The sequence below is a fragment of the Falco rusticolus genome, chromosome 11 (genome assembly GCF_015220075.1).
Source record: "Falco rusticolus isolate bFalRus1 chromosome 11, bFalRus1.pri, whole genome shotgun sequence".
Lineage (NCBI taxonomy): Eukaryota > Metazoa > Chordata > Aves > Falconiformes > Falconidae > Falco > Falco rusticolus.
In genome coordinates this window covers 17864098-17887523 of record NC_051197.1, presented here as the reverse complement: position 1 = coordinate 17887523, position 23426 = coordinate 17864098, and the positions used below count along the sequence as shown (strand labels likewise).

General features: G+C 37.9%; 1 protein-coding gene across 4 annotated transcripts in view; it reads right to left on the bottom strand.

Annotated features, from left to right (window-relative positions):
• Nucleotides 1–660: 660 nt before the first annotated feature.
• Nucleotides 661–23426, bottom strand: part of PKN2 (protein kinase N2) — a 56453-nt gene continuing 33687 nt past the window's right edge. For 3 of the 4 annotated variants that reach the window (XM_037404582.1, XM_037404581.1, XM_037404583.1), the window contains 19 exons: nt 19244–19361; nt 17442–17587; nt 17135–17348; nt 14306–14491; nt 13893–14002; nt 11906–12049; nt 11692–11767; nt 11189–11363; nt 10786–10915; nt 10210–10346; nt 10043–10118; nt 9865–9956; nt 8626–8802; nt 7965–8027; nt 7786–7862; nt 6282–6424; nt 4849–4956; nt 3159–3239; nt 661–3078 (listed from right to left, as the gene is read on the bottom strand). In XM_037404582.1, coding sequence (XP_037260479.1) covers nt 2875–3078; nt 3159–3239; nt 4849–4956; nt 6282–6424; nt 7786–7862; nt 7965–8027; nt 8626–8802; nt 9865–9956; nt 10043–10118; nt 10210–10346; nt 10786–10915; nt 11189–11363; nt 11692–11767; nt 11906–12049; nt 13893–14002; nt 14306–14491; nt 17135–17348; nt 17442–17587; nt 19244–19361 — 2457 coding nt within the window. In that variant the 3' untranslated portion in view covers nt 661–2874. Of the gene's footprint in view, nt 3079–3158; nt 3240–4848; nt 4957–6281; nt 6425–7785; nt 7863–7964; nt 8028–8625; nt 8803–9864; nt 9957–10042; nt 10119–10209; nt 10347–10785; nt 10916–11188; nt 11364–11691; nt 11768–11905; nt 12050–13892; nt 14003–14305; nt 14492–17134; nt 17349–17441; nt 17588–19243; nt 19362–20136; nt 23007–23426 lie in introns of those variants that run through there. The other variant, XM_037404584.1, reaches the window with a different exon arrangement.

Below are 23426 nucleotides of genomic sequence, written 5' to 3'. Positions count from 1 at the left end.
GGCACAGCATCTTCAGGCACTGCCTGTGCTAATTCCGCTGCAATTTAGATGAGATATTTGAAACTGCATCTTCATTTGGAGCCAGCCCTTTCTGGAATGATTGCTTGGTTAAGTGGTGAAGTTAAGTGCCTGTAGGCACTGGTCTCATGGGAAATTGTAGTTTATCCTGAAGAGCGAAGATTTCTTTTCTAAGTGCACTCAGGAAAAGCAAGCTTCATTTTCTGCTTAAAGAACAGGCTCATGGGGGGTTGGGTATAGGTTTTGATTTGCTTATAGAGCCTTCCTGTATAGTGGGGGGCAGGAAAGAGACTATAATGAAGAAATACTTGGCGAGGGGAGCGAGTGCTGTCTCCCCCTGCCCTCAAAGGAAGCATGCTGATCCCAGCTGGCCAGACTTCAACAGCTACAGTCTTCTCCTGATCCCATCAGAAGGACTTCTTACCCAAGCAAGAGGCTACTTTTCTTCAACCTTGGAAAGAGGTAATTATCTTGATTTTTTTTTTTTTTTTTTTAAAGAAATGAATGGAAGCACACTGAGCTACCAGCATGAAATTGGGTTTCTGTAAGTCCCCTCCTGATTACAAGTTCTTTTCTGAAGTTACCTGTGGAGAAAATTTGACAAGTCACTTCAAGAAACAGCAAATCATGTTTGGGACACAATTTACAAATTACTCTATTTAAAACTTTAATTTGTGATATTAATGACTGCAAAACACTTAGAATGACATTTGTTAAAGGCACATTTCATTTTAATGCATAGTGTACCATTCTAAAATATCCTAATTTCCTTACAAAGTGCTTCAGCAGCCACATACAGATAAAGTATAGCAAAATATATTTACAATCTAGGGTTTAAAATCTTAATCTGCCTAAAAATATTTAAAAAACTACAGAGATAAAATTAGTGCTTTCTTTCAGCTTAACTGGGTGAACATACCCTGCCCTCTAATTTTTTTATTTTTTTTTTTAGTGATTTACTTAGATTAAAAAAAAGATTTCTGTACAAGATGTAGTTACAAAAGGTATTTTTGAGGATACTTTCGTAAGTGTTAAGCACCTTGTTAGATGCTCATATATATATTTGGGAACCAAAGAGAGTGAGCTGACTGTACCTCAAAAGCATTGGTTTCAGCTAGATACAGGAACATGATTTGTTTCTGATTAATTAGAATCTGGAAACAAGTAATGCTGGAAAGTTGACTCACTCTGCCAAACGTGATTTGTGGTGCCGGTAAAGATGCCTGCCTTGTTCCTGCCGGGGTGGTGGCGGTGCGAACGCTGATTTAGACCTGTTAACCATTAATTTTTTTACTCCCCTCCCCTCCTTCAGTCTCTCCCCTGCCAGACCGTGCAGGTCTGTCCAGCATTGTGATTTTGAACCACCACCTTGGTGTTGCACACTCGGGTGGTTTGCATTTCTTCTCTGAATGAATAAGATGACAAGTTTTGAATTCGTGAGTGCTGATTCTCGCTCTTAGCCAGCAACCTCCTGGCTGGGATGAACGTGTGAGATTACATACACTGTTGGCTCTGAATGGTGCTAGGGCTAAGGACCACGTGGGAAACTTATTTTCCAAGAAGTGATGTTTGCCTACAGATGCCAAAAATAGGTTGTGGTTTACAAGTATGCACAGTGTCTGGTCTAAGTTATTTTTCAACTTTTGAGGTACAGCTTTTAGTGTTAAGGGGTTTATAAAATATACACTGCTTTTATCAAAAATATTTATACATTCTGTTACAACATATTGCTTTTACCCTCAGTAACTGCCAATCGATGTTCTGGAGTTCAGCGGCCTGTATGTATACACATACTTTTTTCACTCAGTTCTATCCTGTTCGCTTGGCCACTGTGCAAAATTAATGAAGTGGTATGATTAAATTACTTGCCTGGACATAATACATTACAACTTCCACATATACATGTTTGCAGCATGTATACATTGAAAACCCATGTGTTTTCCAAAAGTGAAACAATATTGTACAGCAGATACAGTATCTAGGTGGTTAGATAGAGACTGGTTAACTGATCTGCCCACTCGGTGAGTGGGAAAGGCAGGGGTCTGAGTACAGAAGTGGATGGGCTCGGGAAATGCATATGCTTTGCTCTGTGGTTACGCTGAGCAACATCCTTGTTACATTCTTTATATCGACCGGGGGTTTAAGCCATGCTTAAAAAGCTTGAAGGCAAAACTGTTTGGCAAGTGGCTTTGGTAAACTTTCTGGATTTTTCTTTGTAATGGAAGCACTTACATTGTTGTTATCTCAAAGGCAAGGCATTTAACAGTTTTCCTAATAAATACCATAGAAAATTTACAAAACAAGGCATATCTGTTCTCAATACCATTATTTTAAGAACACAAGATGAAGGTGTACATAGAAAGGTGTAGGTTTATAGACTGCACAAGATAATCAACTGAAATCATTTGCCTTCTCCAGCTAGAACCGTGTTCTGTGGGAGTATCATCAATATCCCAAACTTCTGTTCCAACGTGGCCGAGAGAAGTGATTACCTAGCTCAAAGTCTGCTTTTCCCACTTAAGGCAGATACTTTAAAGAGGGATGTTATCTGCTGTAGAAGAGCCAGAGAAACAGTACAGCTCCACGTGTGCCTGTGGGGGAAGCGGACCACAGCCCCGGTTCACCAACTCAGCTTAACAACTCCATAGACCTGCTTTCCAGTGCTCAGATAAAAAACAATATACAAGAGGCCACTCTTCACAAGAGTGTTAAAGCAGTACTTAAAAGGATCTTCATGTGATTTAAAAAAAACACCCAGAAGCTACAGGTGGCACAGAGAGCAATTGAAGGGTGGGTATTCTTCTGAGAGAGGCATTCTTGTGAGCCAGTCAGCTGGGGTTTCACAGTGTCTGGAAGTTAACACCAATCAGCAATGTAATCAAAATCTCTGAACATTTCCTGCTCTTCTTCTGAAAGTATCCTTGGTTCCCGAGGTGGAGTGAGGATAGGTGCTTCGGAGGTAAATTCGTCATCAAAATTACTAACGTCTTCTCGTCCTCTAATGGTGGGTACAAAAGGAGGCTTCACTTTCTTGGCCAGTAAAGCATTCCAATCTATTAGCTGTAAAATAAACCAACTGATGTTCAGTTTCCCGTCTCTGCTCCTTCCTGTCCTTAGAAATAATACTGGTTTGTACTCACCCTGAAGAAGTGATGCTTTTTCACATCTTCAGCATCCTTCTCTCCAGCCCCAAGACGCCGCTCTGGATTTCTTCGTAGCAGCTGACAAAACATGCAAGATTTCAGTGCAGGGATTCAGGGGAAGGGGGAGGAGCTAGGGAGGATGGGTGCTGCTGTATAAACAGCAACGCCGAGATTAGATGGACAGTAAAATTCATAGCCCTGACCTACAGGAAAATTCTTGGTCCTCAAAGAAGTGGAAGGACAAAACTTTGGCTATACAGAGATAGAGAGCAGCGCTCTTGTAGAGATGCCTGAGCCTGTTAGCACAGCTGCACTAGCTGCCTGGCTGTGAGCACAGAGCAGGCTACTCCATCTTGCTGCCCTGGTACCTGAGGTGGGGGTGGGGCTGGTGTTCAGCACGGAGACACTGACACCGGTGCTGTTTGCTGGAGAGGGTACAGAATGTACCTAAGCTACTCTTTCTTGCTTGTCTCCGAAGAGAGATCACTCTGCTGTCCCCTGTGCCCAGTGATTTCACAGCAGCTGATTTACCAGGAGCGCTGAACCCTGCTTACACACCCAGCCAAATACCAGGGCTTTCTAGTCAACCCGAGGTTCAGTGTTCGAACTCGTGAATCGTGCTGCTGAGTGCAGACCCCTGGCTCCAGGCGTAGTGCCCAGCATCAGGGTGGGTTGATACGTTCGTGATGCAGCCATCAAAAAATGTCTGCTACATTATGTGGGAATTTCTCGGACGGGAAGAGCACACGCACAGCTACAGCTAGTAAATGACGAGCAAAGTGCAGGGGTAGGTGTAGCAGTCTCCTGTAGATATGGGCATGACAGTTTTCACAGTAACAATACCCTCCCCAGGTACTGCCTTAAAACTATTCTTCCTGCTTTCTCTAGACAAATGCTGTCTCCCTAGGAGTAAGCAATCATTTTAAGCTATAGAATATTTACGCTACTGCTTCAGTACTTATGTCACAGTGACTACTGTGGCATGCTTTAAACTTGCATGCTGCAGCATGTTGCTGCATTGGGTGCTAGACTGGTGTTCGGTGGCAAAGCCGCAGTAAGTTGAGAGGTGGCTTCCAAGGGCTTCGGCCACCTCCAGCAGGTGTCCTTCCATCGACTGTGATAAGCTTGTAAGGCAGGTTCGAGCAACTTCAGATAAGTCGAGGCATAACACTAAGGAATAGCATTAGTAGCAGCCATAAACAAGACCAGCTGTTCTTTGCCAAGAATGGGACTGCAGATGCCATGTGTACAGTGTTTCCTGCCCCAGTTGGAAGGAAACCAAAAAGATTTAGATGTCTTTGTCACATGAATATTTTAATTCAATGTTAATCTACCAAATAGGTCAATGCAGCAGTGTTCTGCTAGGGAAAGAGAGCTGAACCACCCCAGCTAGATAGGACTAGGACACTTAGTTTAGGCAGAAAATAGAGCCTCTAGTGTTTTATGTTTTAAAAAGAAAATCTTGCTCCTGAATGAAGTGGAATGGCACTGACAATTTTTATTTCAGGTGATAGGCAGCATGGCACAGCATAAATGAAGCAAGTCTGAAATTTTAACTGTAGAAAAAAAATACCAAGTGTAGGTTCTTCCAAGTATTTTGTTCCTCACAAAAGTAATCAACTTCCTTAATGTTGGAAAGGAAATGGGATAAGAGGGGAATACTGTAATATTACGATTATGTTCTTACCCGTCTCATTATAGAGATGGCTTCTGTAGACAGAAATCGTGGATATCTCACTTCATCATTTACAATACTGTCAAACACCTCTTCTTCATCATCTCCAGGGAAGGGAGACTATAATGCAAGTAATAAAGAAAACCCACTATAAAACAGGCTTAAAAATCACTTACAATTGAAAGCAACATATATTCAGCTGACAGTTTGGAATTAGACACCCCGAAATGAAGTCTTCCTTTTCTCAGGAACAGGATATGGTCATTTTCCATAAAAGAGAAAAGACAAGTTGGTATTATCCCTTAATTCTTACTGAAAGGCTATGCTTTAAAAATGTGCTTTCAGAAGTAGAAGCACCTAGAACCGGTATCTTCTTCAAACCCTGACACAAGATACACGGGGAATCTGGAAAGTATATATCAGCTCTTCCTTGGGACAGCTGCCGTTCCCAAGTAACACGGTCAAGGCTCATTTGCTTTTGTAGTTATCTTTGGCATGTTACAGCTCAAGGGATTTCAAACTGTTTTGAAGAGGCCTGACAGATACAGGTGACACCCTACAAGCTTTCGGTCCTCTTTTACCTGAAAGGAAGTGAAAGGAAGTTGAATGATCACCTTCTTTGAAAAAGAACAAAACGATGAGCAACTGTATAGTTTTTCTCTGGTTTTTAGCATGTAAGCCATCACCACGCTACCTGGGAGACACTATAGCAAAGCAGACTGAAAGCAAAGCGACGTACGCAATGGGAACTAACTATTCAATAACAATTTTATACCAGCTCATTTACATGGAGCTGGGGCATTCCATTTTAGCGATATGCAAATGATAAACAGCATTGTGTTCGGCAAAACCTTTCACTCCTATCCAGCCTTCCGTGATGAAGTTCGTGTCCATACGAGCTACAGGAGTTCAGGAGTTTATTTTCTCCCCAAACGCATTTGGAAGCGGACTGCTTGAGCTGTATGCATCCAAATTTGACAGTAACAGATGTGTGCTGGAAACTGGGCTCCCCAAAACCAGATGTGCTATGTTCTTGCTTAGAGACGCTGATATTAATGTGCCAGTACTGTAATTTGATTTAAGGTATAATGACGCAATTAAAAACCAAAATAAAAATCTAGAGTTTAAGTCCTGGACCAGCTACAACTCATTCACTACCACAACTACTGATAATTCAAGCTCATGACACATGACTCATCAACTACAGCATTACACCAGCTAGTGTTGGGTAAGTAGCTGCTCAGTATTTAATAATTCTTTTTCTTGAAACACATCAAGATGCTAGTCTGTAAAACTAGATATGCCTATACATACTGTATATACAAGTATTGATACAGCTGTGGCAGGTAGGGCATATTAAACATTGACAGGCTGGTACCTTGAGTTTTGTAACCTTTTTAACATATATTAGCTTTATGAGTCCATTGTATCTTACTAGAACTTACCTCACCCACCAGCATCTCATAGATAAGTACACCGAGACCCCACCAGTCTACAGCTCTTGTATAGGAAGTTTCTGTCAGCACCTCTGGAGCAAGAAATTCCGGTGTGCCGCAGAACGTGCTTGTTCTGTCTCCAAATCCCATTCCTGAAAAGTTACAGTTAATGAAAATCACGCAGTATTTGCTGCCACTTTACAACCTACTCCTCCAGCAACTAAAACCTCTCTCTAGAGCAACTTCAGTCAATACTGTAGTTCCAGGGCCTCTCCTGAAGGCTCAGGCCACCGAGGTGAAATATTCCCCACTTCATCCCTCCCATACCCTTGTTCCACGTGCTTCAGTATGAGTGTTTCTATCCCTAGCTATACGCAATGAGCCAAATTAACTTTCCAGTTACACCTTTGCCACCCTGTTATCTTTGCTTGGAAAGATACACTCTTATGCTGTGTTTCTCCTAGTTAGCAGGGGAAAATGTGGTACCCTAGTTTAGTCAAACATGCCTACTGTGGATGCTTCTGTAGTGGCAAAACTACATATAGTAAAGTAAAACACGGAGCGTAGCATAACCATTTAGAGCAATTCGCAAAACCTGTATATCTGCAAAAGGGGCACAGTTTGGGACGTCAGCACCACAAGGACTGATGTGGCACTGCCAGTGTAGGTACTGCAGAAAGCTTAAAAAGAACATGTACTGTAGCAGTCAGCAAATCTAACAGCTTTCCTTGTACCATAAAATGACAAAAGGAAATGAGGACTTTTTGTAGTGAAAGTCACAGGATTCACCCGAGGATATTGCAGGCAGCAGTGATGTTTGAACGCCTGCTGAATTTACTGAACTCGCTCTCATACGGAGGACAGGGTATATAAATTGGAGAAGGGAATGGACCTTTCCAGATCTGCCTCCCCAGTGGGGTTTGAGAAAGACACTGCAGTTTCACTTGCTACCTCTATTTTAGGTCTTACGTGAAAAGTAGCTGCCAGTAGTGTCATGCTTGAAAGTAACTTTCTAGCATCTAGCCTTCCCTTTTGGGACACATTTTCTATTTTAGTTATAGTATACTTTGTGTGTCATTTCCATATAGTTAGAGTTGTGACTATCTAAGAGTTAAAAAAAATAATAATTAATTTGTAAAAAGTTAGAGTGAGATAGGTACTTGATTTCATTGTAGTGTCTACACATTCAGAATGAGAAAAAAACCACCTAATGCTTTTTCTGCTAACTTGTAAAATGCAGCAGTATGCCTTATTAATAAGCAGGGATATGAGGTGATGCTTCACAACTGAAAAAAATAAAAATAATAATAAAAAAAAGAGAGCTATGCTCCTGATATTCCTCTACTAAGTTCCTCCCACCTCTACAGTTGTACAGTCAGAGATGTATTTCTTTCCTTCAGATGATACAGGGTAAGTATACTACACACGTTTGACAGTCCAAAAGTCTCAAGGAACAGTCAGGAGTAAGACAGACTATGGAATTGCCCTAGAGATAAACTTAAAGGGCCATTACCTTCTTTGCAAAGACCAAAATCAGCAATTTTCACGAAGCCTTCTGTGTCCAGCAGTAAGTTATCCAACTTCAAATCTCTAAATTAACATTTGAGAACAAAATCGCATCACTGATGTTTCTTCAGTACTATTCAGAATAATGGAAATTCATCTGCTGGAAATGGGTCAATGGCTACTTACCTATATACTATTTTGTGTTCATGTAAATACTGAAGTCCAAGAACCACACATGCAGCATAGAATCTGTTGAAAAAGTTAAAATTTAAATCAATTTCAGTCTTGGTTTTCAGAATGTGAAGTCCATTATGACTGATCTTTTTTATTAAACATCCTCTGAAAATCACCGATTTTTTTTTTTTTTTTTGAGGTACAGATCAGTTTTATACAAAGGTCAGAGTTTTGAAGCCAGATGGCAAAAATGCTTCAACTTGCAGCTTTCAAGCTGTAGTATGTTCGCTTGGCCTGAGGATAAATTTTCTGTAGCGTCTGCTGCCATGGCATTGAATGATTTCTAATTTGGTTTATTCTTTCCCCTTTTTAGCCTTGTCTGCTAAGTTTTCATCTAGCTTTTTTATGCAATCTTTTTAAAAAATAGAGTATTACAAACATTAAATATTTTTGAGTATTTGAAAATATATAATTTTTTAATTCAATAGATTCCGACACATTAAATCTGCACGTGTCTGTGTCTAATGAAATCAGTTAAGATTCTTTGACCCTTTTAAAAAGTACTGAAATTACAACGTAGAGGCATGTGGTGATGAAGATCTTTGTTCTTATCCACTGAACAAAGTGCCCTCCACTTAATGCCACAAAAAAGTATATAGACGGAGATACTCACACTGCTCTCGGTTCAGAGAAGACATCAGTATGAATGTGCATCATCAGATCCCCACCAGCAGCGTATTCCATTACAAAGCAAACGTGATCTTTGGTTTGGAAACAAGCAAAAAGGTTCACCAAGAAGGGATGTCTTACACTATTCACAGTTTCAAATATTCGCTTTTCACACATCAAGCTGCAAACAGAAAAATCCGTAAAAGTGTAAAGCTGAATCCTGAACTACAATTTTTTAACTCTCAGAAACCATTGGGAACTTATACCTTATGCTTTTTCCTCTAGTCCTCAGGATAAAATAACATCTTTTGTTTCAGAACAGAGGTTTTAATACTTGCACACATTAAGTTGATGCCAGGATTTCCACAAATTTACACTTAGCTTTCACAAATGAAAAAGGAAACCTGGCAGTCCACGAAAATGGTACCCTGCCAATTTTTCTCCCGCATACTTCAGACCTGTATTAAGTATGTATCAATACTATGTGACATTAGCTTCAATCCATTTTTATTTTAATTGTATACAACACATAAAGTGGAAAAATAGTAACAATATTATAGACATTTTCTATAGTAATTCCAGATTATTTCTTCTTAAGCCAATTGGTTAATTTGTAGCTTATTCCTAATACAGTTATCTTCCTGCAAGTCAAATGAATATTGTCACTATTAAACAGCTGTAAAAGCACCTTCTTGTGCTAAAACTAGACACTTTTGTAACTGTCATTTCACTTACAAGCAGAGAAAAAAAATAATCTGAGTTTTGGGACAAAAAGATTAAAAAAAAAAAAAAATACAACAGTGGAGTACACACAGGACTTAAAGGAAAATATGATGAAGCGGGACAGTATCTTACAGGTTGAGAAATACCATCATAGATGTTTCTGCCAGTAAAGAAAACATAGTCACTGTTCTCCTGAAATGTGATGGAAGTCTATAGAACAAGTAATTAAAATAAATAATTGCCAGAGAACCTAAATGAAAAACAGGATCAGCTTTAAGTCAGAGCTGTAGTACAGGCACGGTAAGAGAGGCACTAAAACAAATCAATATTCCTGGGCTACACCGCTCCTCTCCTTGCCCCAGAAGAAAGGCTACACTTCTGCAGCAGCCAGCCAAGCAGGGAGATGGCAACTTGTTTTGCTCCTTCACTGTATTTAACTGCTGGTTGGTAGAGCTTACAGTTGTATGCAGAAAAACCCCCACGATTTATGGAATCCATGTATTGCATCTTACAAACTGACCTGTCTACTTCATCACGAGCGACAATATCTCCTTTCTTTAAGGCTTTAATTGCAAACATCTCATTTGTGTTTTTGTACTCTGCCAGCAGCACCTAGAACAGAAGATAAGTGATTCACTTAAGAGGTATATCTAGTTTTGATATAGCCTTGACACTTAATATAGCCTTTTGACATTTACCTTTCCAAAGTGTCCTCTGCCCAGTACAGCACAACATCTGAAATCCTTCAGACTGAACTGAAATCTTTGTTGTGACCTATGTCAATAAAAACCCAGTCAAAAATCTTCTAATTTGTTAACTTTAAGAAATACTATTCAGATCAACAACAAAACCACTGCATTTTTACCTCCTATCTTCAGGCTCTCGGATGCTGGTGTATTTTATGTCTGAATGGGGAGTATCAGGCTCACAGATTATTTCAGGCTGGAGTTTTGGGACAATACTATTTCTGCCACTTTCAAAATCAAAAGTTGTTACTTCATCCTGTGAAGAAAAAGAAGTCTGAAAATGTAAAACTGATTATCAAAGCAAATGAATGCAGATATTGTACTATAACCACGTGAAATTCTTAACACAAGAATTTTCTATACTAAACTGCTGTACTTTTAAGATGATACAGTCAGGCAAGCTTTTAACAGACCGATGAAACCTATTGCTCCAGTCATTCTGCTCTTTGTTAATAAAGCCATTCCCTGAATAATGATTTTGGGTGTTTTTTCAGTGGTGGAACCAATGACACAGAGAGTTAAACATACCAACATGCAGTTTGCCACCAAGAGTGACTGGAGCATTCTGTTGAGACAATTACTTATGTTTAAGCTAAGGGAGCGTATGCTGAAATATAAAGGAAGAAATCCATCATGAAGATGCCAATTTTGCAACCTTCTTAAACTGTACAGCCAAAATTTTTCAAGTTACTTGCCTGAGATGGTGCATCAGGAGCCTTTATCTCAGAGGAAGATTCACATATTTCCCCAAGGGAAGATGCACGGGGTGGAGCAGGTGGAGGCTCAGGCTCGAGTTCGAAGTCCAATTTGGCTACAGGAGAGTCACTGACAAGAAAAAAACCAAACTCCTCAGCCTATAGCAGAGACTAATAGTATGAAAACCAAGTTAAAAATGCAAGTTATGCAGATTTACCCTAAAACAAATCTTGTACGTGTAGATCTGTCTATAAAATGGATGTCCAAAATTAAAACATTGAAGGGTCTGCAGTCTTGCAGAATAAACAGGTTTTATTAAAGTACATTACATACTTCAGGGTATAAGAATCTCACTGTTACTCTTGCTCTTAAAAGTACTGAAAAATTGTAAATATTGCCTACCTGGCTGGCAGTGTTAGTTCAGGAATGTGTGCATCAACCACTGGCCCAGTAGCAGGCACCGGTGCTTGAGGGCTGAAGGTGCCAGAGTGATTTACTGTAGGAATAGCTCTTCTTACCAGCCTTCCCCAAGTGGCAATATTAATATTCATTTGAGGAGCTCTGAGAAATGTTTTGCCTGTGGATATTGTGAAAAAAGAAAATAGAGTGCAAGTAATTTCCTTACTTATTACCAAAAGCTATAATTAAAAAAAATAATCACATTAATCAGTTTATGGTTTATGAATAAAAAACTGAATTTGTCATATTCCTTAGCAATTCCTAATTATTCACTATTAAATGCTAATGCATAATAAGGAATTCTAAAACAAAACCCTTCTAAATGCAATGCCAAATACTTCATTATCAACAGCTTTATTCACAGGCAAATATTTGGGGTTTATAAAAAAAAACATCACGGATCTGTACCATTTTTAAGCTTTACATGTTTATATTAAAACAATCACCTTGCTGTTTTGAAAAAATTTTCTTCTGCCTCTGGAGTTTTGGTCTTCTTTCAATAACCGGATTAAAAAATGTAACCTGCAGTTCAAATAATGTGTGTTATAATTCAGGTTTCAGAACAAAATGCATTCTTAAAAGTTTAAGAAAATCTTCTCAAATTATTCTGCAATACAATACTTGCAAGTACACTCAAGTGCTTTGAAGAAACATTCTTACCTCTGCAAACAGAGTGCCCTGGGGTTCAAGATAGAGACACATGCCATGCCGTTGGTTATCCAGGAAATCTTCCAACCTCAGAAACTTTACTGCACACAAAGATCTCCAGTCACGCCAATAAACCGAGATTTCTAGTTCACGTGACTGCAACAGGAAACATGTACACAGGAAATTACTTGTCAGTAATTGCTCTGCAAGAATCGCCTCTGTACAACTGTAACACCTAGCATTCAAGAGCTGTTACTTTAAAAGTGTGCCAGGGCTAATTAGCCACACTGAGCAAGCTCCCACTAGGGTGACTGTAGCATTTCACTTCAGTGCAGGTGTGATTACCAGTGTCCAAATACAAGTGTAAAATTCCCCCAAGAGTAGAAGGAGAGAGGCACAAACAGTCACCAGACTTTCTGAGTCAGTCTAGCAGCACTGCTGGTTCAAGGTATTTTAGCTTAAGCTCTGACAACACATTTTTACCTGTGTTTAGAAACCTCAGCTTCACTAGTTTTCCATATTATTTACAAGTATCAATTCCATTTCACAGCTGCATAGTGACATTTTAGCACTCACATACACATTGTAATGCAAGACTTTGTATAGTATCTCCAGAAATACATATGGTTTTTGTAACATGGCTGTGAAGAGGGGCCAAAAAATTTAAACAAGAAATACTGCTGTATCTTGCTGGTGGGATTTATGTATTCTTAGAGTGTTTTACATGCTTGATACATTGTATTGCAGGTTCCTTCACATTTTGTAACAGCAGCATTGTATGTTACTAAGTTTAGTTAGCCCAGCTTAATTCCACCATTATGCATCAGTTTACTGTCTTTATATAATAGCTGTAGGTTTTTTAAAAACCACAAGTTAAGGAGGAGGAACAGATTTAAAAAAAAAAAAAAAAAAAAAAAAAAAAAAAAAAAAGGCCAACAGGGTTTGGAACTTGCATTTCAAATATAGACGGATATGTGGTCTGCCCAGCAGAAGCAAGGTCCTTTTCTGGCACCAAAAAAGCATCTAATATTGAGTTTTTAGTGAACGTGACACATACTAGGCTGGTAGACACAGCTACTAAACTTTGACTAGTTCTAGTTTTAATCTGAGAATAATCAAGGCTTCAGGACTCCACAGCTGCTAGTTTTGTTCTGCACCACTTCTAATTTGGTGCACAAAATCCTAACACACCTGAATTTCTCTACTTGCAGTTCTAAAACTGCTTCCTTCCTAGGTGGAAAGAATTTGGTTTGGGGCTCAGAGAGGTGAGGTGAAGCAGGGAGAGAGCAAAACCAAAAAGGTGGCTTTTTTTTTTTTTTTTTCTTCTGATTTGCTTTAAATATAGACTGGAGATTACATTTAGGGTCCTAAAATATAGTTTCATTTTCAGTCCATTTTAAACACTGATGGAAAAAAAAATCCTTTTACTTTAAAATGCTATGACTATCAAATATCTAAAAAACACATGCTTGATTAAACCTATATAACATAAGCTGTCTTCAAAAGGTGTGAGGAAAGAAATATCAAGTATCATTTTGATACTTGTGTCCTCCAAGTAACTTTTAAAGTTCTGGGAAAGAACTATTAGTGAACTTATTTATTATTCCTAAAGGATTGATCACTTCCATATGAGAACACTTACAGAAGCACTGTAAAAATTGCATGACATAGCTTTACGAAAATATCCAAACTGTATCTGATACTAGAATTTACTGATAAATATTGAGAAGTTGATGATCCTAATAAAAATTTAAGCCCCATCTATCACAGGTTAAAAAGATGGTACAACCTGGAAAAAAAACATTAAGTCAGTTTGTAGGCCAGAAAAGTAAAATTTCTAGAATGCCAGCCCAGCATAACAGCTTGACCCCAGGGAGCTCATTCTGTGCACATGTGAAATTTGAACAAAATCACAATAACAGGAAAAAAATATAAAGCGACATGAAATTAATTTAAAGAATCTACTATAGGTGTCAACGAAGTAAGACTGTATTTTTACCCTGTCTAGTTCCAGTGTAAATTTCTGATCCCATGACTGATTGGAAATAGGTTTCCAGCTAGTTTGACCAACCACAGTGTTATCCAGCTTCAGTACAGCACAGACTTCATCTGTAAGTAAAGTACACAAACTCAGCTTAAATCTTTAAGAGGATTTTCCGCAAACAAAAAAAATCTTCAGTAAGTTTCCCTTTAAAAACGTAATCTCATATTTAATTGGTTCTTATGGTCATAATAGTGTGGTTGTGTTTGGGTTGGGTTTTTTTTTCTTCTTTTTTTTTTTAAATAACTTGACAGATGAAGAAAGAGATACGTTTAAAGCTTCACATCAATTTAGTATTTCAAATTACAGAACGCAACATGCACACTAAAACATAAGTAAAAGATATGCAAAGAAGTAAGAGTATACTGAACTGGATAAGTCATCAGTTTTCAGAAGGTTTCTACTACTCCCACTTTTACTTTTACTGGTTCTGCTCATGAAAGATGATCTGGCCTCATTTGGACTCCAACCAGGTAGCGTAATTGATGTGGCTTTTGATCGACCAGGGACGTTTTCCAAAATATCTTGGCAGCCCATTAGCCTAACTTCCAGGGTACCTGGAACAAGACAGACATCAATTTATCAAAGACTTCTGTTCTTCAGTAAACAAAGTGAATGACTAATGATTTATGGCAATAGCTCATATTCTGACCCCCACAGGGTCTAACAGACGTATCAGATGAAATCAAAAGATCTAAGACAGACAAATATACTGAAAATAAACATTAAAAGTCAAATATGTGGGGCTCAACCTTCTAGAAGGAGCAACAGTTCACCAAAATAACACAATATATTTTTGTTCTGTGTTTCAGTAGTATCTTTGTTTTCTTCACTTGAGAACCCAACTGACTTGGGTTCAAGTTGTAATCAATGTCATTTTTTAAGACAACAAATCTTAAATTATCAATCCATCATTTTAATAAGAAACAATTTTTTTGTGAGTTTTATGTAACCAATTAATATTGGATAAATCACTTCAGTAATTGAAATGGAACACATTGACTACTGAGACTACAAATTTGTTTAAGATACATTCAGAAATCACATTTGCCTGCTGCATGCTAAAGTTAAATTTGAGTCAGTACATAATTTAAAAATCATTGAATTGTTCCAACTTGACTGAATTTGGATTTATAACAGCTGAGCCAAGAAGTCACTCTTCAAATTCTTCTACATCTTTAACCAACTGAGATGCAGAGGCTGCTGTTCTAATTTAAGTTTCCTCCAGCAGCACAGAAACATCTGAATACCACAGATGGTTACAAGAACAGTAGGCTTACCTCATCCTGTACAAGATAGCATCTGTAAGGCACTAGCAAAATTAACTATTGGAAGTGGTGAAATTAGCCAGTTCCTAATCATACTGTCAGCGAAAAATGCAACTGCTAAACACAGTGTTCTTCTGACAGTAAATGTACTTAACTGTGAAGCTTAAAAGCACTCTTTTGTAACAGGAACTTAAGTCAGACTTGACCTAAAAATGGTCTGGCAACATTATAGCCCACAGAACAGACATGAAGAAACCAGTCCGAGCAGAAATCCCATCCTGTAGGGAACTAACAGCATAAGCAACAGCTAAGCATTAGGCTTGAAGATAAAGAGGTGCTACTGGCTCAAAAAACAGGTTAACAGGTAAAAGAACACTTTTTCTTCATTCCCAAACTCTCGTTTAGGAAAAAAAAATAAATTAATAAGGGAAAAGGCTATCATCTTGTATAAGGACTGGATACATATCAGAAAGTTCTGTTGATGCACTTTAAGAAGTATGCCAGTAGCACAGATCTATTTTTCACAAAGCATTAGAGGCAAAACACAAAGACACTGTTCATTTAAATCCAGTTCAATACAAAAGCTCTTTGTGTAGCCAATAGGAAAGTGAAACTATTAAGAACTTCATAAGCACATAGCTCTGTTTTGGTAATTCCTGTTAGAAACTGTTCATATATATCAGTAAGTCACATTTAAAGAGGAATTATTCGTCGCTATAATGTATCTGACACCAACGATTACGTGTTACAAGAAAAAAAAAAAAAACAACAAGAAAAACCCCACAAAACTGTTTTAAACCCAAGGCACAACACTTCTTGCCAATGGTCACTGATGATTTCAGATCCTATATGATGAAAAAGAAGTTCCCCTCACCACTCTGCAACCTTACAAGGGCTCTCAGCTGAGGTCCTGATGATTTTTACCCTTTGCTATGTGTCTTACTGAACCAAAATGGAAGACAAGTAGACTTGCTCCGTTTTATTATTACTGCAGCTCAGCAGAAGACTTCCTCTTTTTGTTTTAAAATATAATCCCACAGTACTTCAAAACTAGATTTTTGTTTCAGCTATACGTGTATAACTAGAGTAACATTTGAATTACAGGTTGTTTTTATAATAAGCTTACTCTGTTAATAGTTGATTTAATAGATGTAAAAAGCTTTAGGAAATAAAACAATAAACCTAAATGTACCTGCATTAGTAATTCTTATATGACCACTAAATTTAGTAAAGCAACATACCCCCAAGTAGTCAAAGTATTTGTTTTTCTTTAAAAAAAACTTGGAGGCAAATGTTTAAGAGCTTTGTTAAAGCATGGAACATTTACTTCCAATGAAGGACAACAATTTCAGGTGAACCCCAACTATGAGAAGTTCTGAAGTCTTATATTTACATATAAGTACTGTTCCCTCTGAGTAGGCTAAATGCAAAAAAAAAAAAAGTCTCCAAGTTTAATTGCAAGGAAACCAATTCACACCAATAAACAGAGGCTTCAATAGTGCCCTGCATGTCTGTTAGGATCTCCCTCTTTGGACTGAAAATATAACATGTTTTGGTAGCATAAATCTCACCTTCTAGGAAGCCAGTGTGGTCCAGTGCGTAAAACAGGGACTGGGAGAAAAGCTGGGTGTCCAGCTCTGCCACTGACCTTGTGTATGACCAGGGCAAGACACTTAACCCTTCTGTACCTCAGTTTCCCCTCCATAGTGACCTAACTTCAGGCCAGAACTTCACTTCTTTAATAAGATTATAAAGAGGTCAACAAATAAACCAAACTTATCTGTATTTTTTTGGTACACACTCGGAAATTTTAAATGCTTTGTCTAGGAAAACAACAACAATGAAATATATCCAGAAAGAAATAAAGTTGGCATTAAAGATATGTTTTAAACCATTTAATAAAATAATTTTAAAAAGCTCCATAAATGATACCTGTTAAAGCTGCTGGTTTGGACAGTGTACTATACTGGTTTTGAGTAGATATTACACTTTGACGAGGACTTAATGTGGGTGAAGAGACCAGTGAAAGCTCCTCTATAATAATACTGCTTTTGGGATGGTTTTTAGGAAGTTCATTCAATCTCTGTTCCAGTGAATACTTCAAGAGGTCCAGCTTCTGGCTTGATTCATTAAATCTTGCTTGCGCCTTTTAAAAATAACAAAAAGAAAATATTTCAAAATTTTTTTCTTGAAGGAACATTTAAAATAAAGTATCAGAAATCGTAATGATGTAAATTACTTCTGAAAGTGCCTTTCTGTCGGTAACCTTCCCAGATCCAAGTAATTTCATCACATTTTTTGCACCTTCTGCTACAGCATACTCTATCCTAAAATGATGGCGTAATTCTTCCATTCGGAGTTCAAGAGGGCTTATCACAGGTTTTGCTGCAAAGAGATATACACAAACAATCTTCATTGAAGACCACGCCCATGTTTAATTTCTTTAATCTTAACCCCCTCCTCAATATAAACAGAGGGGAGAAAAAAAAAAAAAAAAAAAAGAAAAAAGAGAAAGAAAAAAAAAAGTGAGAGATGAAGATTTGGTATTCCAAAGAAGAGCTTGAAGTACATCATAAAAGCAACAATGAAATTTTAAGCATCTGCATTTGAAGGCAGAAATAATCGATCGGGGCCTCAATCCAACAAACAGGTCCTACTCCTTGAAGAGCTATAATTACTAGAGGATATGAGAAAAAGAACATGTCTTCAGGGAAGTTAAGGGACAAAAGCTGCATCTTCCAAGTATCATTCAGCTAGCCAGGAGGTAGTGTTGAGACTTCCACATTTCTGAACCCCGCTCTGAAGATTTATCTTTCAAACTACTCTGTAGCTAAGTAGATCCCTGATTGGTTTCTGATAATCCTCCTGCTTCACAGAAAATCCCAGGGAATCCGGCTTCTGCCAGCACAGAGAATCTAAGAGGTCCCATACACTGCCTTCCCCAAATGGTTTGGGCTAACCATTCTAATGTCCACTTCGCACAGTGTTTAGATTTCCTAAAACTTTAGATTAGAAAGTTTCCTGGACATATTCCTTTCTGTTTAAAGCTCTAAGAGTAGTAGGAACACAAAAAGGCATTTGATAGCCCTTTCTAGCCACAATACCTTTCTTTTTCTTTTAAAGAAATGAAATACATAATCCATGTGCTAAGGTGGGGTGTTAAAAAAAGCCAGAAGCATTGCAAGCATAAAAAGAAATAAAGAAAACCAACCTCCCTCCGCCCCACAAAACATAAACAACACACACCCATCCCTTTTTCATTACCTAGGATATATCCAGGGTCTGATTATGAGCATCATCACACAACTTCAATACACAGAAATGCATACGAATAAAGTTCAAGACTTAAGAGATGTACCAATATGCCCACAATTTTATAGTACACTCATGCTATTATAGCTCAGGGTTATTTTTTTTCTTTACTTTTCATTTAAAGATTTCCGAAGAAATGCAAGTTTAAAACTACTTCTGAAATGCAGCATGAGTATTTCAAGTCAGGTTGTTTTAAAAACAGTGATTTTTTGTTTGTTTTTAAAACAGTTGTTTACTACTCAGTCTAGCCTAAACACCCATAAAGACAGCAAAAATTTGCCTCCCCATGTGCTCCTATTAGTAATAATAAGGTCAATCTATTTAAGTATGACAAGCAGGCTTTGTACCTGCATCAGATTTTTTTTTTTTTTTTTAGGATAGTGAAAAGATTATATGCTTTAAAGAAAATTACTAGTTATAAAGACAAAGAAAGCATGCATGAAGGGAGAATGAAGACCACAAAGCAAATATGGACTGCATAAAGCGTAAAAACGGTGATGAAGAGAGATTGTATTTCTCTTCATTAAGCTTACGGTATTTTGCTTCAAGTCAGATATACCTGGCATCCTAACACACACAATGGTATGCCTGCTCTCCAATTATTTTTCATTCACGCAGGCTTTGTCTAACATTCCTACTAGAAATTTTTGATAATTCTGTGTGCATATGGGTACATATCTACATGGCATTCTGACATTAATGATTCATATTTCCTTTCTACTCCATCACCATTATCAAAAGCCAATTCATTGGTCTGGACTGCCTGAAGAATCTGCATCCTTATAACTTCTATTTTTGTCTTGCTGTCCTGGAGCATCTGCTGAGCTGTGGCAAGAAGTTTTCGATCCTATTAAAACAAACCAACAAACAAATTAAAATCACATACTCTTCAAGGAACAAAACACATTGAAAGCTTCAAAACCCACATGCTTTAGGAACAAGTACTAAGCCTATGTAATTCATTTGCTATAGCAGACCAATTTAAGTAACCACATTAGGATATCAGTAGAAATTAGAGTTAGGACAGAGGCATATTCTGGTTTATTAAAGTCTATAAGCCACTCCCATGGAAAGTTTATCTGTTTAAAGCTGAATAAAGGAGGCATCACCTAGCGGGATTACACGTGTAGGTCAATGTTTAGTAAGCTGATACTAAAGAAAGGGCATGATATTAAGTGCAAAATACCTCCAACCTATGTAGAATGGCTCAAATTTACTGTGTGGTAAGAACTCTTCTAGTAGACAAGTTTGCTAGACTAAATCTGTATAAAAATCATTGTACTACACTGGAGCTGATTTTCAATTTTTAAATTAGCAATATCAAGTTATCTTACATAGCACATTATAAATAAGTCTGCAGTATGTTTTTTCTGAACACATAAAATCTGAAGATTTTTTTTCCCATTAATAAATACACAGCACACAAGGGTTACTTCTTTAGCTATTTGCCCTGGTTTCAGCAGCAACTTAAAGTATACTACTTTTCATCTAAACAAACCAAGCTAATCAAGTTTTGTTTTCAAAAGCACTAACACAAGCAGTTTAGAAGATAATATTTCTGAAAACGAGCTTTCAGACTAACTGGTAACGCCATTTTCAGGAGTGCAGCCATCCATCCACACCTTTCTCAGGTATACCACTTTTTGTCCTCCAGCTACTGGAGATCTGACGTAAAATGGCTCATCAAATGGCTCTGGGATGTGGAACTGTGCATGTGCTTCTGTGCCTGCTGCATGGCTCGCTCTATGCGTTTTGGAAATCACCAGATAACTTAAAAGGTGATCTGACTTGCAGTAAGAACAAAAAAAGGGTTATAAAAAAATTTAAGGCAGTCTATTTCTCCTGCCTGTGCAGTTCCAATCAATCACAGTAATTAATAGTAGACAGTGTAGATGAGTATCACACTTGTTATAGCCCAAAGGGTATTTTGGTTAACTCAATTTTGTAGCCACTCTATAACCTCATTAATAAGTTACTTTCCCATGGACATGGTTTATACTTATATTTTTAATTTTATAATGAAGTTATAAATTATTTAAGAAGTTAAAGAAATTCAATTCCTTTCCTTACCACAACCAAGACAAAGAACTGCAGTGTAGCACAGACACCCAGAGCTAGAAATACTGGCACCATGAAGTATACTGTGAGAAAAATCAGTATGCTGAGGAAAGAGAAATTTACCTTCCTAAAGCTCCTCTACGACCTTGTGCCTAATGTATTACTCGGGTATTTTAACACTGCCCTATGTACTGCAGGGTAGATACATCAAGATGTACTCATAAAAAGGCTTTGGCTGCACGGGAGAAATTGTGCCCCCTTTGCATACTATAGCCTCAGAACTCTTAATTTTTAGAATTAATCAACATTTCAGAGGGATACCGCTAGCTTTCATATTTTAAGATTCCGTGTTAGCTATCCAATTATTTAATGAGCACACTGAATTTCCTAAATAAACGCCTTCTCAAATACAAATGTCAACTTTTGAAATAACAACTGTCTACAGTGGTACATAGAATCTAAGTAACAGATTACAAGCAACTCTGGAATCCTGTATTAAATCTTATCCATGCATCACTCTGATGTATAAATACGCTGTGTTTCTTTTGTCTGTATCTCCACTTTTATCTTATTTTTGATCTTGCTGCTCTTGATTGTCCGTCATATCCTCTTACGACAACGGATTTGCTTGTTCAGGGGCAACATCAGCCCTTCAATGTGTAGAATGGAGGTAATTCAGGATTATAAAGATATCCTTCTGTTTTCAAAAGGCAGAAAATCCCATCTTTGGAATCAAAATGGACATATTATATACTCAGCAGCTCTTTTAGCGTTGGAGGCTGAATACAAAGTATTTCAAGGCATCTCCTGAGTATAGAAAGACTGACAGTGCCTGTATAACTGATCTTGAAAGCTGTTGTGGGATCGTGGAGAATCCACACAAGTCCAAGGAAAGATAATCAGTATCTCAGAAACACTTAAGTCTGAATAGGTTGAGCTGAATGTTACTGAAGCAAGTACAATAAATACAAGGGAAAACATTCCCATGAGATGATGGGTTTATTATTATGAACAGACTGCTTTTTCATTTTTAAGAAACAAATGATGACTTCCCTCCATTAAATTTAGGTCTGAATATAACACAACAAATCTGAAATTAGATCATATAGTACACGAATAAAGGTCACAAAAGAGTTTAGTATGTTTTAAAAAGGGTCTTGTGACTACTTCTTAAAGAGCTACTGGGTTACCAGGGTTGGATTTAAACTTGGAATTTTCTGCCCCTTTTGCCCACCTCACCCAGACACTTGAGTTGTTTTAAGCTCTGCTTTTTAAAAGGTAATCACCATGCTCAAACCTACAGTTTAAACCTTCCAAATTAACTCGCTACTGAGTATTAAGAACATAAGAGAATGAATACGCACCATTTCCATCCCGTTTGTTGAAGCAGCTGGCAATGCTTTTGTGTTTTCCAGCTTGCTCTCCCCAGCCCAGACACTATATACACCCCATCTGGTAGGCTGATTTAAGCATTTACCAATTACAAATACAAGATTCAATCATCAATTTTAATTACATACCTAGACCTACAGCAAGCCAGACTTTATCCTTTCTACCTAGTTTGATCAAAGCCTGCTAACAATGTCTAATATCATAGCCTGAGCGTTTAGTTAAGTTTTTTCAGGCTCTTACAATGTTATTTACTGAGGGTTTATTAGGAACATAACTCATGTATGTCTTTTGATCCATTTGGGTCAGCTGATTATTATTTTTAAGTGTACCTGACGTTAAGTACATGGCCCCAGAGGATTTAGACTCTAGAGTTTCCAGAAGCTGAGGGACTGTAGTGCATGGACAGCATTCCCAGGCACTTAGTCATAAGGTGCACTCCAGATATTTCTTCCATCTGCACCAGGCTAGTAGGTTACAGTTCACTTTCAGATAAGGCTACCAAAGTACCAGCTGGTTCAACAGAAGTGCTGCTGGGACAGTGAGCTCGATAGCACCTATGGTCCATCAGGTCTACACTCATTTTTCTGGGAGTGAGTAGTGTTCACTGTAATTTTTTCAAGGTATGAGTCAGTCGTACAGCAGGGAGATAGAAAGCAATCTGCCCCTCCACCGGTCCCTAGCAGAAATTCACTCAGAAAATTGAAGTTCCTTTCCAGCAGTTCCTGGTAAACATCAGTCATAAGAGTACCAATGCAATTCACAGATGTCTACTCTTCAAGTCAAAACACCCCATTTTAATAAGTCCACTGACCTAGTTAAGTATTGGCTTAGTTCAGCACTTAAAATATTTCAATTGTATTTACTGTTGTGTGGACACAGAAACATCTAACCAAGCCACTACACACTATTTGTTAGACCTATGCTTGTGTTTACCCATAGTTTGGAAATAAATCTCCTTAATGCTTTAGTAAAAGTAAATGGAAAGAACAAGTAACGAGTAGCTAGTGAAAGGTGAAGGGGCTGGTAAGTAGAGGATCTCTCCCCCACCACCCACCCCTTTTTTTTCTTCTTATTTGAGACCTGTGACTCCCTTATAAAATATGTTAGGGTTTCTGTTTGTTTCTGGGTGGTCACGTCCACCACCCCCTGCCCCGTCCCCCCTATTTAAAAGGTTTGGCTTGTCTTTCAGTTGAGTTACAGGATTCTTGAGTATGGTGGATTTTATTACATAGTTAGGACTACTTAATAAGTCAGCCCATTTAGGGGTTAGCAAACACCTCCCCCTCCTTGGAGGGCTTCCGGTGCTATCAAGAGAGAGTGAGTGCAAGTGAGCATTTGTTTTAAAATTCAGATCTAGAAATAAGCATGGCTTTATTTTTCATTTCAGTTTGATACTACCTCTAAAATACCACGCTTCTGTAAAATAAAAGTATTTTTGTATTTTATGTGCATGTGTACTAAT